The sequence below is a fragment of the Salmo trutta genome, chromosome 30 (assembly GCF_901001165.1).
Source record: "Salmo trutta chromosome 30, fSalTru1.1, whole genome shotgun sequence".
NCBI classification, from domain to species: Eukaryota; Metazoa; Chordata; class Actinopteri; order Salmoniformes; family Salmonidae; genus Salmo; species Salmo trutta.
This window is the reverse complement of record NC_042986.1, coordinates 31,633,560-31,647,659: the sequence shown is the minus strand read 5'-3', so window position 1 is coordinate 31,647,659 and position 14,100 is coordinate 31,633,560. Positions and strand designations below refer to the sequence as shown.

The 14,100-nt window shown below is 45.3% G+C and overlaps 1 protein-coding gene across 1 annotated transcript in view; it reads right to left on the bottom strand.

Moving 5' to 3' along the window:
- The window catches only part of prpf6 (PRP6 pre-mRNA processing factor 6 homolog (S. cerevisiae)), a 34,778-nt gene extending 23,055 nt beyond the window's left edge, over nt 1–11,723 (bottom strand). Inside the window, exons 1-6 of the mRNA XM_029723867.1 lie at nt 11,324–11,723; nt 10,416–10,578; nt 10,205–10,323; nt 10,009–10,087; nt 9,643–9,819; nt 407–544 (exon numbers count right to left, since the gene is read on the bottom strand). Coding sequence (XP_029579727.1) covers nt 407–544; nt 9,643–9,819; nt 10,009–10,087; nt 10,205–10,323; nt 10,416–10,578; nt 11,324–11,613 — 966 coding nt within the window. The 5' untranslated portion in view covers nt 11,614–11,723. The remainder of the gene's footprint in view (nt 1–406; nt 545–9,642; nt 9,820–10,008; nt 10,088–10,204; nt 10,324–10,415; nt 10,579–11,323) is intronic.
- Between the last annotated feature and the right edge of the window lie 2,377 nt (nt 11,724–14,100).

Here is a 14,100-nt window from a genome sequence, read left to right as displayed (position 1 = left end):
TTATATTTTACATGAACATTTTAGTCATTTACCAGAAGCTCTTATCCAGAGAGACTCACAGGAGCAATTAGAGTTAAGCGTCTTCCTCAAGGGCACAGACTGATTTTACACCTAGTCTGCTCGGGTATTCGAACCAGCGACCTTCCGGTTACTGGCCCAACGCTCTAAACCACTAGGCTACCTGAAACCTGATAAAGATGAAAACACCCTAAAATGAAAGCTGACAGTCTGCACTTTAACCTCATAATCACTGTATCATTTCAAATCCACAGTGCTGGAGTACAGAGACAAAGAGAAAAAGTATTATAATAACTGTCCTAATACTTTTGGAGCACATGTAGGTTGGGGAATAACAGTCAAACTAGACACAAGCTTTTAAGTCAGTAGGACTAAAGTGGTGCATTACCTGGCTGAGCCTCATGTCCATCAGTGTGTTCCTGGCCTGGCCGATTTTCCTCATGTCCAGTTCTCCTGTCCCAGGGGTCATCAGGCCAGGGGTCATCCCCCCAGGGTACGGGCTTTCCAGACCACCAGGGAGGTTCAACTGGAGACGGAACAAACACAAATAAGTGTCTGGATGAGAACCAGTAGACTAGAAATACTTTTTGGCATAGGTAGGATTAGGGCTGTGGCAGTCATGACATTTTGTCAGCTGGCTATTGTCATGCAGAAGACTGCCGGTGTCAAGGTAATTGTTGACCGTTAATTAACAAACAAGTTTCGCATCTCCAGGCATACAAGACTCTGATGCGCGCCTTTGGAACCTCTACATGTAAAATAGTCTAATAATTTACACTGGGTTACAAGTAAGGGATTACAAAAACGGTAACTGTAATCTGTTACTTACCAGCAAAATTATTTTTTGTAATCAGATTACAGATACTTTAGAAAAAACAGATGATTATTTTGAGGATTACTTTTAAATTCAGAAAGGAAGTTTGTGGGGGAAAAAATCTTTGACACTTCTGTTTTCTCAATGACATTCAAATCAGCATTGAAAAAAGGATCAAGTTTAAATTTGTTCCACCTGAGCGAGTCTGACCACAAGTCAGAGACCACTATGATGACACACCAAATGTGTTTTATGGATCGTGGGAAAAGAGCAGGAATAGGTTTTTGTAGGCTACAGTCCAAGCTATGGTCTTCCAATGGTGTGACTACTGTCAGCATCCAAAGATTATCCAACTTGAATAAACACTTGGAGGTAAGGATGACAGTAGTGGTGTAGTCTACAGCGATATGGATATCACTTATTATTGATATCTACATAGCGCATAGATTTTTTTCCCCCCACCTTTATTTAACCAGGTAGGCCAGTTGAGAACAAGTTCTCATTTACATCTGCGACCTGGCCAAGATCAAGTAAAGCAGTGCGACACAAAAAACAGAGTTACACATGGAATAAACAAACGTAGTCAATAACACAATAGAAAAATGTATGTACAGTGTGTGCAAATGTAGTAAGATTAGGGAGGTAAGGCAATAAAATGGCCATAGGGGCGAAATAATTACAATTTAGCATTAACACTGGAGTGATAGATGTGCAAGTAGAGATACTGAGTGCAAAAGAGCAAAAATAAATAACAATATGGGGATGAGGTAGTGGGGTGGGCTATTTACAGATGGGCTATGTACCGGTGCAGTGATCGGTAAGCTGCTCTGACAGCTGATGCTTAAAGCTAGTGAGGGAGATAAGTCTCCAGTGATTTTTGCCATTCATTCCAGTCATTGGCAGCAGAGAACTGGAAGGAAAGGCGGCCAAAAGAGGAGTTGGCTTTGGGGGGTGACCAGTGAAATATACCTGCTGGAGCACGTGCTACGAGTGGGTGTTACTATGGTGACCAGTGAGCTGAGATAAAGCGGTGCATTACCAAGCAAAGACTTATAGATAACCTGGAGCCAGTGGGTTTGGAGAGGAATATGAAGCGAGGGCCAGCCAACGAGAGCATACATGTCACAGTGGTGGGTAGTATATGGGGCTTTGGCGTCAAAACGGATGGCACTGTGGTAGACTTCATCTAATTTGCTGAGTAGAGTGTTGGAGCCGATTTTGTAAATTACATCACCGAAGTCAAGGATCGGCAGGATAATCAGTTTTACGAAGGTATGTTTAGCAGCATGAGTGAGAGGCTTTGTTGCGAAATAGGAAGCCGATTCTAGATTTAATTTTGGATTAGAGATGCTTAATGTGAGTCTGGAAGGAGAGTTTGCAGTCTAGCCAGGCACCTATGTATTTATAGTTGTCCACATATTCTAAGTCAGAACTGTCCAGAGTAGTGATGCTAGTCAGGCGGGCGGGTGCGGGCAGCGATTGGTTGAAGAGCATGCATTTAGTTTTACTAGCATTTAAGAGCAGTTGGAGGCCACGGAAGGAGAGTTGTATGGCATTGAAGCTCGTCTGGAGGTTTGTTAACAGTGTCCAAAGGGCCAGAAGTATACAGAATGGTGTCGTCTGCATAGGAGGTGGATCAGAGACTCACCAGCAGCAAGAGCGACATCATTGACTGTGTACAGAGAAGAGAGTCGGCCGGAGAATTGAACCCTGTGGCACCCCCATAGAGATTGCCAGAGGTCCGGACAACAGGCCTCCGATTTGACACACTGAACTCTGAGAAGTCGTTGGTGAACCAGGCGAGGCAGTCATTTGAGAAACCAAGGGTGTTGAGTCTGCCGATAAAAATGCAGTGATAGAGTCGAAAGCCTCTGTGATTCACACTGCTGCTCTCGCATTTAGCTATTTGCACCTCACGGATTGTGGTTGTTGTGGATGAATGTTCACAAATCTAAATGTGTTTTCGAACCCAATAATGGTTGAATTCAAGAAATTTAAGCTGCCTATCAACCATTGTTTTTGAAACCAGTGGACAGCCAGTGAAAAATGCCCTTTTGCAAGAGCTGCATAGTGCGGATCCCAGCCTATGGAATAAGTGTGGGGCTTTTATTGCTCAATCTAATTCATGCTGATAAAAAAGTCCATAAGCCTTATGGACATGCTCAAACTTGCACACTTTTGATTGACCCTTTTAAGTCTATCTGTAGTTGCTACATCAATTTTGGGACTTATATATACACTGCTCAAAAAAATAAAGGGAACACTTAAACAACACAATGTAACTCCAAGTCAATCACACTTCTGTGAAATCAAACTGTCCACTTAGGAAGCAACACTGATTGACAAATTTCACATGCTGTTGTGCAAATGGAATCGACAACAGGTGGAAATTATAGGCAATTAGCAAGACACCCCCAATAAAGGAGTGGTTCTGCAGGTGGGGACCACAGACCACTTCTCAGTTCCTATGCTTCCTGGCTGATGTTTTGGTCACTTTTGAATACTGGCGGTGCTTTCACTCTAGTGGTAGCATGAGACGGAGTCTACAACCCACACAAGTGGCTCAGGTAGTGCAGCTCATCCAGGATGGCACATCAATGCGAGCTGTGGCAAGAAGGTTTGCTGTGTCTATCAGCGTAGTGTCCAGAGCATGGAGGCGCTACCAGGAGACAGGCCAGTACATCAGGAGACGTGGAGGAGGCCGTAGGAGGGCAACAACCCAGCAGCAGGACCGCTACCTCCGCCTTTGTGCAAGGAGGAGCAGGAGGAGCACTGCCAGAGCCCTGCAAAATGACCTCCAGCAGGCCACAAATGTGCATGTGTCTGCTCAAACGGTCAGAAACAGACTCCATGAGGGTGGTATGAGGGCCCGACGTCCACAGGTGGGGGTTGTGCTTACAGCCCAACACCGTGCAGGACGTTTGGCATTTGCCAGAGAACACCAAGATTGGCAAATTCGCCACTGGCGCCCTGTGCTCTGCACAGATGAAAGCAGGTTCACACTGAGCACATGTGACAGAGTCTGGAGACGCCGTGGAGAATGTTCTGCTGCCTGCAACATCCTCCAGCATGACCGGTTTGGCGGTGGGTCAGTCATGGTGAGGGGTGGCATTTCTTTGGGGGGACGCACAGCCCTCCATGTGCTCGCCAGAGGTAGCCTGACTGCCATTAGGTACCGAGATGAGATCCTCAGACCCCTTGTGAGACCATATGCTGGTGCGGTTGGCCCTGGGTTCCTCCTAATGCAAGACAATGCTAGACCTCATGTGGCTGGAGTGTGTCAGCAGTTCCTGCAAGAGGAAGGTATTGATGCTATGGACTGGCCCGCCCATTCCCCAGACCTGAATCCAATTGAGCACATCTGGGACATCATGTCTCGCTCCATCCACCAACGCCACGTTGCACCACAGACTGTCCAGGAGTTGGCGGATGCTTTAGTCCAGGTCTGGGAGGAGATCCCTCAGGAGACCATCCGCCACCTCATCAGGAGCATGCCCAGGTGTTGTAGGGAGGTCATACAGGCATGTGGAGGCCACACGTGCCTGTATGAGCCTCATTTTGACTTGTTTTAAGGACATTACATCCAAGTTGGATTAGCCTGTAGTGTGGTTTTCCACTTTAATTTTGAGTGTGACTCCAAATCCAGACCTCCATGGGTTGATAAATTCGATTTCCATTGATTACTTGTGTGATTTTGTTGTCAGCACATTCAACTATGTAAAGAAAAAAGTATTTAATAAGATTTTCATTCATTCAGATCTAGGATGTGTTATTTTAGTGTTCCCTTTATTTTTTTGAGCAGTATATATATATATATATAAAATTGTGATATCATGGATGGTCAGTCCTTGCATACATAGCTCTGTCTATTTATCTGAGAGTGGTTACATTTCTACAGGCCCATCCCTCAGCTTTTTACCTAAGAAGAGGCAGGGCAAACGTTTTGTTATTGTTTCATCTGTGGATTTCAAATCAAACTTTATTTGTCACATGTAGACTTTACCGTGAAATGCTTACTTATAAGCCCTTAACCAACAGCAGAGTTCAAGAAGAGTTAAGAAAATATTTACCAAGTAAACTAAAATGAAAAGTAATAATAAAAAGTAACACAATAAGAATAACGAGACTATATACAGGGGGCACCAGTACAGTCAGTGTGCGGGGCTACAGGTTAGTTGAGGTCATTTGTACATGTAGGGGGGTGAAGTGACTATGCATAGATAATAAACAGAGAGTAGCAGCAGTGTACAAAAGGGTGGGGGACAATGTAAATTGTCCGGTGGCGATTTTATTAATTGAAGCTGTTGAGGAGCCTTTTGGTCCTAGACTTGGCGCTCCGGTACCACTTGCCGTGCAGTAGCAGAGAAAACAGTCTATAACTTGGGTGACTGGAGTCTCAGACAATTTTATGGGCTTTCCTCTGACACAGCCTATTATATAGGTCCTGGATGGCAGGAAGCTTGGCCCCAGTGATGTACTGGGCCGTTCACACTACCCTCTGTCGCGCCTTACGATCAGATGCCGAACAGTTGCCATACCAGGCGGTGATGTAACCCTTCAGGATGCTTTCAATGGTGAACCTGTAGAACCTTTTGAGGTCTCCTGAGGAGGAAAAGGTTTTGTCGTGCCCTCTTCACAACTGTCTTGGTATGTTTGGACCATGAAAGATAGTTGGCGATGTGGACATCAAGGAACTTGAAACTCTCGACCCACTCCACTACAGCCCCGTCGATGTTAATCAATCAATCAATCAATCAAATGTATTCATAAAGCCCTTCTTACATCAGCTGATGTTACAAAGTGCTGTACAGAAACCCAGCCTAAAACCCCAAACAGCAAGCAATGCAGGTGTAGAAGCACGGTGGCTAGGAAAATCTCCCTAGAAAGGCCAGAACCAAGGAAGAAACCTAGAGAGGAACCAGGCTATGAGGGGTGGCCAGAGATTATAACAGAACATGGCCAAGATGTTCAAATGTTCATAGATGACCAGTAGGGTCAAATAATAATAATCACAGTGGTTGTCGAGGGTGCAACAGGTCAGCACCTCAGGAGTAAATGTCAGCTGGCTTTTCATAGCCGATCCTTCAGAGTATCTCTACCGCTCCTGCTGTCTCTAGAGAGTTGAAAAAAGCAGGTCTGGGACAGGTAGCACGTCCGATGAACAGGTCAGGGTTCCATAGCCGCAGGCAGAACAGTTGAAACTGGAGCAGCAGCCCGACCAGGTGGACTGGGGACAGCAAGGAGTCATCAGGCCAGGTAGTCCTGAGGCATGGTCCTAGGGCTCCTGTTCGGCCCGCCTTTTCCTGTAGTCCATGATCAGCTCCTTTGCCTTGCTCACATTGAGGGAGAGGTTGTGGTCCTGGCACCACACTGCCAGTTCTCTGACCTCCTCCCTATAGGCCGTCTCATCACTGTCAGTGATCAGGCCTACCACTGCTGTGTCATCAGCAAACTTAATGGTGGTGTTGGCGTCATGTTTGGCCACACAGTCGTGGGTAAAAAGGAAATACAGGAGGGGACTAAGTACACACCCCTGAGGGGCCCCAGTGTTATGGATCAGCGTGGCAGACGTGTTGTTGCCTACACTTACCACCTGGGGGCAGCCTGTCAGGAAGTCCAGGATCCAGTTGCAGAGGGTGGTGTTTAGTCCCAGAGTCCTTAGCTTAGTGATGAGCTTTGTGGGCACTATGGTGTTGAACGCTGAGCTGAGTCAATGAACAGCATTCTCACATAGGTGTTCCCTTTGTGCAGGTAAGAAAGGGCAGTGTGGAGTGCGATTGAGATTGCGTCATCTGTGGATCTGTTGGGGCGGTATGGGAATTGGAGTGGGTCTAGGGTGTCCGGGAGGATGCTGTTGATGTGAGCCATGACCAGCGTTTCAAAGCACTTCATGTCAACCAACTTGAGTGCCACTGGGCGGTAATCATTTAGACAGGTTACCTTCGCTTCCGCACATGCTTTGAGTACATGTCCTGTTAATCCGTCTGGCCCAGCAGCTTTGTGAATGTTGACCTCTTTAAAGGTTTTGTTCACATGGGCTACCTAGAGCGTTATCACACAGTCATCCAGAACAGCTGGTGCTCTCATGCATGCTTCAGTGTTGCTTGCCTCGAAGCGAGCATAGGATTTGCCCTTTAAACATTGGCATATTATCAAGATATCAGTGTCCCCAACAAAAAGGTAAACAATAGGCCTATAACAAATGCAGCATATGGCATTTATTTTCCACATGTAAACAGCACTTTTCAGTAGTGCTCAAAGCATGCCATTCCATGAGCGCAGCATTTATTTTTCAACTCGAATCAATGACCCCAATCCGTCCTCCGTGACAACAAAATAATAAACAACGGAGTAGGGCTGGCTAATAAGTCCTTAGTTTTGGGGTCATGCGCAGGTAAAACAATTTGGCTAATCTATACGGCCAGTCAGTCCAATAAATGTTATACCCCTTGATCTTCAAGAATAGGACTTGGAAATATGGAATTCTGATACACTTTGGTTTTTAATGTAAAGATATCATTTAATGGTATTATATGTAGTAGAACGCGATGGGTTAGAAGAAGCCTACATAACCAACCCATAAAGTAAAATTAAACATCCATACATGGCCAGCAATGTAAACTTTAACATTGATTTATCCTGCAATAGTTCAATTGGTAACATACATTTTTGACTTCTTCTAATGCCTCTTAAGGGGAAAGTAATCTAAAGGTAACTGAATGTAATCAGATTACATTACTGAGTTTGGGTAATCCAAAAGTTACTTTACAGATTACAATTTTAGACAACTGTTACGGATTATATTTGTAAAGTAACCTACCCAACCCTGAATATACACCCTCACAATAAATCCATTCTTTATTTTAGTCAGGTCTAAAGAAACATTATGATATGAAGAAAATGTATTTCAGAAGAACAGAATATGAGTTGGCCTACTGTATGTTAGTTATATGGCTATGCTCCATGTCATAGGCTGTAGGCTTGTTCATTTAGCTGGCAAGATATGCCTATAAATCCTGTGCCATTATTTTATAGTAAGTGTAAAAGTGATAATTTGAAATAACTAAATATGCTGGATTTAGTTATTTGTGAACCTTAGTTGTGAATGATACAAACCTTAGAATGTCTTAGAAATCAGAACAGATATGGGCTGCATGGTGGGACTATAGGGTATTGATGATTTGAGAAAGTAGCAAAAAAAGATTTGAGCTCTGTTTCTTGCCTCAGGCTGCACAGCTGTTCTCTCATCAAGTGATCATATTTTCACCCATCAGACTATTCTCAATTAAAATCAAGTCTTTACTAATATGTCAAATTTGTTTCGATTTAGAATGTCCCATTATCAAATGGACAGGGGAAAAAGACGGGATTTTCCACCCAAACTCTGTATGCCATGGGCTCTCCAAACTTGATCCTGCAGCTAGCAAGTGCTTCATTTGGGAAACTAAGTGGAATCTGTTCAGGAACATCGATAGTAACATGTTTTCACAACAAAACATTTCACTAAACTGTTGAGAGCCCGTCTGCGCGCTCAAGAAAGGAATACAAGGGGAGAGAGAGGAGATGGAAACGCATGGTGGTGAGATATTCTGTATAGCTAAAAGTAATGTGTCACCATTTAATTATGAAAATATAAAAAAAATGCCCTATTACTAGGCTATTCTAAACCAAATACAAATTGCCTAATTGTAGGCTAACTGTAAGCCGCCTTGCATAATCAATGAACCAGCAGCATCGCCCAGGACTATACTTTCTCTCCCAGACTCATGGATAGACATTTTGGAGTGTAAGGTAACCAGTCCATCCAGTATGCATAATAATACAGTCCACACTCAAAGGCTAGACCAATTATGTACCAAAGACATCTTAGATCAGTTTTGTTTGATGTTTTCTTGCCATGTGTAATATGTGGAAGGCTACATATTGTATAAGGGCACGATCATTTGAATGTAGTGGGGGGGCTTGGACACATAAGACCATGCATAAGCTCTAACAGTATGGGTGTTTTGAATTAATCATCACCTTAGAAAGCATTTACGTTGGTGTCAGAGTGGTTAGAGGGACAAGAGCCCTGAGCACCAGGCCATTAGGACCTGATGGAGGGACAAGAGCCCTGAGCACCAGGCCATTAGGACCTGATGGAGGGACAATAGAGCCCTGAGCACCAGGCCATTAGGACCTGATGGAGGGACAATAGAGCCCTGAGCACCAGGCCATTAGGACCTGATGGAGGGACAATAGAGCCCTGAGCACCAGGCCATTAGGACCTGATGGAGGGACAAGAGCCCTGAGCACCAGGCCATTAGGACCTTATGGAGGGACAATAGAGCCCTGAGCACCAGGCCATTAGGACCTGATGGAGGGACAAGAGCCCTGAGTACCAGGCCATTAGGACCTGATGGAGGGACAATAGAGCCCTGAGTACCAGGCCATTAGGACCTGATGGAGGGACAATAGAGCCCTGAGTACCAGGCCATCAGGACCCGATGATCGTTAGCCAGTTGGGTACTACCGAAGCATGTCAAGAGTGCATATGAGAAGATTACCGCAACTCAACAGTCACATGGAATTTTACTGCGGTCATGACTCATGACTGCCGGTGTGGCAGTAATACAGTCACCCCAACAGCCCTAGGTAGGATTTGGAGAATGTTTCAGTGGCAGAAGTTGACTCCTACAGGCACATAATGAAACTGCAACATATGACAAAACAGAGAGAGTGTGGTATGAGAGTATGGTGATGCATGACCCTTAGAAGTTGGTGAGTATGCTTGAGTGTGTGTCTGCTTCTGTGCATGTAACGTTACTAACCCCCTGCAGTGGGTCCACAGTGGTGTGCTTGTCTCCTGTGGTCAAGTGTTTGGAGAAGAAGCTGTCTGGTACAGGGGTGAGTTTCTCATAGCGCGGGTTCCTCTGGCGCTTGTTCCTGGCATCGCCAACCTCCGGGATACTCAGCCACTCCTCATCTGACATTCCTGACAGCTTCCTCTACACACAGAGACCAAGAGCCAGAGAGAGAGAAAGGGAGAGAGAATGAAGAGTAGAATAGACGTATTGGTTTCAATGTCATATCCATTAAGAAACGGAAAATGTGTCTTTGGCAGATTTAAAAGGTAGGACTGCTCGGAGACAGTACAGGAGAGTCGACTCTGTTGCCATGAGAACACAGTGCCCAACCTTGAGGTCAGAGAACTGCTGCTGGATCTTGGGGCGCTCCATACGGTACTTCTCTATCTCATCCTTCTCCCTCAGCTCCCTGGGGACCACACAGGACAGACTGGGTTAACACAACAGAGCAGTAACACGCACACACACACCCACCCTCAGGAGCAGTAACCCACACTAATAAATACATGGAAGTCTCTTCTCTCACCTCCTCTCCTTGCGTCGTTCGTCCATCCTCTTGTCCAGAGCTGCGTAGATGGCGTCTGCCTCCTCGTCGTCTTTCTCATAGGGTCCACTGGAGAACAGACTGCCAGCATAGCCGTTAAACTGAGACAAAGTGGACAGAGGCAGATGTTACAATACGTTGTGAGCTGAGCTTTGCCTGAACTTGTTCTTGGGTGTCATGTATAAACAAGCACCTCATCATAGTTGGTGTCATTCAGATCCTCTTCGTCGTCTTCCTGGTTCTTCTTCATCTTGTCCCCCACCGTCCTCTGCCCCGGGGGAGCATGGCGGTCATCCACCGGGTCGTTGGCATCTCGAGCGGGACCGATATCAGACCGGGTGGTGAAACCTGTGGCTCTGGAGACAGAAGAGGTGGAGATAGATGGAGATTCAACCACAAACTAGAACATTATTCTTCAATCTAGCCAGCAGATCTGACCCGCTTGCTTACAGCTGCACTAGGGTCAGACAGGCTTCCTGTGTAGATTATTACACAGCAGAGCAGGCGTGAGAGATGGCTTGGAAAACATACCTCAATCCAGGGATGAGAAATGTCATGTTCATCAAATTGTCCCATTATCCCAACTGTTACACTGAGAAGATTAAACGACTGCTAAAAATAACTACCAGTTGTAACAGTTCAGTTAGGATAATGGGGCAATTCAGAGTATAACTCATTTCTCATCCCTGTATTGAGATATTTTCAGAGCCATATCTCGGGTTGGCTCAGCTGTGTCTTAAACTACAATGGAAGTCTGTCTGACCCTAGTGCAGTTGTAAGTAAGCTGGTCGGATCTGCTGGCTATCTTCAATCCTGCTCCTGGAGACCACAGCCTCTGTAGTTTTTGTTTCAGTCTGGTTCTGGAGTGTTTACATAGGTAGATAGCGAGCCAAACATTGCATTGGTGCACAAGTAGTTACTAACGTTACTTAATAACAAGGAAGGAATTTTAGACCTATTGCATCTTAACACTATTAGCAAGATTTAGGTACAAGTACTTGATTGCCAGCCAAATTCAAGATTGTTTTCCAGTCAAAGGTAGCTTAGTTACTGTAGCTAGCTAGCTATGTGGCTAAGCTAACTAACATCATGCCTGCTTACCCTCTGCCGAGTCCAGGCACATAGCCTAGCGGCGCGGCCATCCCAAGGAAGGGCTTTTTCTTCTTGCCCATGAGCGGCGAGGACATGGGCATTGGCGGGGGCTCGGCATTACGCCCGCCACCCCGGCCACCTCCAGAACCTCTACCAGAATTCTGCCCGCCGCCCCCAAAGCCTCTACCATCATTCTGCCCGCGGCCACCGGATCCTCTACCGAAATTCTGTCCACCGCCCCTGGAGCCTCTACCATCATTTTGATTTCTGTTATTATAGTTTCCATCTCTGCTAGCCATCGTAGCTAGTTATACCGACAACGCGGTTAACTCACTAGGTATAATAAGAACGAGTTCACTTCCGGAATAATCTTCTTCGTGTGAGCTCCCGGCAGACTGGAACTTTTGGAAATAATAACATACGCACTTCCTTTTAAAATCATGGCATTGGTCTGCAGCAGCGCCCCTTGTGGCGCACCACAACTACTACTGCCATGCTCTACCAGCAGAGTGCAGCAGCCTACAGGAAAATGTGCAGGCTAGGAGAATAGCCTACTTTAGGCCCATTGCACATATCCCAGACATGGCAACTGGAATTTGTAGTCTAAATGGTTTATTAAGTCTACCTGTAACTACAGGGAATAAATATGCATTGGTTTCGGGTCATGTATTTGATCAGCACATAGTTGAGTGAATCTGCTAGCCCTCATCAAGAGAAGCTCATTAGGCTACCTCAGCCTATCTGGTTTGACAGCCAGGTCATTTTGAGTCTGCATTTCACCATTATTGACATAATGAAAGTCGACACTGTCCTATTTCTTGAGAGAACCAATTTAAAAACACAGCTGATTGGCCGACACATTTTAAACAGTGTTTTAAAATTAATTGGCATACATTTTGACAGAGATGCATTATCTAATATATATCAAACCAGTCTAACATGGACACTAAAGTCTTCTTGGGCGGTCCATTGTCAATCACAGGACGGGCTCACTGCGATAAATGTAATTACAACCTAATATGACGTTTTTGTGCTGTCTGTCTTGTGATGAAGTACCTCCGCCTATGCATCAATTTGATTCCATCACCTTTAACTTTAGCCATCTACAGCCAAGGCCTCAGCATGTTCATTTCTCTTCATTTAATTTGCCTCCAGGGCAGACATAATTCCACTTCTGGGAGAAGATTCTGTGATGAAAATGGGCTGTCAGCTGCATTAGAGGATGTATGGCTTCAACAGCCCAGAACCATTTTATAGATCCAAAGAGCCGCAAAACTTCACAGACCTGATTTAATTTTTGTATTTAACCTTTGTTTTAACTAGAAAAGTCAGTTAAGAACAAATTCCTATTTACAATGACAGCCTACACCAGCCAAACCCAGGCCTATTGTGCGCCGCCCTTTGGTACTCCCAATCATAGCCGGTTGTGATACAGCCTGGATTCGTACCAGGGTGTCTGTAGTACGCCTCTAGCACTGAGATGCAGTGCCTTAGACCGCTGTGCCACTCGGGAGCCCCATTACTGAAAGCCGGGAGTCAGGTGCGGAGAGCCGGGAGCCCCAGTTAACCATTGCCGATGTGTACGGAGATAGTTGATATTGAGTTGATAGTATATTCTTCATACAAAATTCTGATAGATTGTCGAACTGAATATGTTTAACTTTTCCCCAAAGTAGAACGCTACCATCCCCAGAGTGTGTAGACTACTGTTCCAGCCCAGTGTTAACGTACCTGATTCAACTGGTCATCATGTCCATGACGAGAATCAGGTGTGATAGTACTCGGTTGGAACAAAACCTTGCAGTCAATGTGGATCCCCCAACGTACAGTGTTGTATAATACTGGAAGTAGACATTCTCCTCCTCATATGCTCCTGTCTGTCTGTCTGTCTGTCTGTCTGTCTGTCTGTCTGTCTGTCTGTCTGTCTGTCTGTCTGTCTGTCTGTCTGTCTGTCTGTCTGTGTCTGTCTGTGATCCAGCGATCCAGCGATCCAGGTCCGTGTCATTAGAGGGAAACCACCCATCAGTAATGCTGATTGAGGTTAATTATCAAGAAAACCCTGCATGTCAAACCCATGTCCATATCTAATCCCCTGGTTACTGTTCTGAATGCATTCAATCACCTTTGTTTGAGGTCAGCCTTGGCAGATGCAGATATGGGTCAATGCCAGATGAAATCAGTGGATGAGCAGTGAGTCACAATAAAAGGTATTTTTGGAACTTCCATCATCTTATTTTTTCTATTCGTGTTGTAGGATATTTGTGGTAAACAAGCTACATCTCTCTGCTGACACGCACAGACACAAACATGCATGGAGGAGAAAACGAGAACACCATGTCACACACACACACACACACACACACACACACACACACACACACACACACACACACACACACACACACACACACACACACACACACACACACACACACACACACACACACACACACACACACATACACACACACACACACACACACACACACACACACACGCACACACACACAGAGAGTCTAGCATGGCGGTGGCCCTGGTAGCCAGCAGAGATAATGGATGTTCTCTCCCTTTGATGGATTACAGGCAATATTCACACTGGGCTAAATGGTAAAGCTACCGCTTACAAGGAACAGGACAGTGACATGGACAAAAGAAAGCCCGTACAACCTCCGATGAGACATCAAACATGCTAAATGACAATATACACTGGCCGGACAAAATATTAAATATTAATCCTAATATTGAGTTGCACCCCCTTTTGCCCTCAGAACAGCCTCAATTTGCCG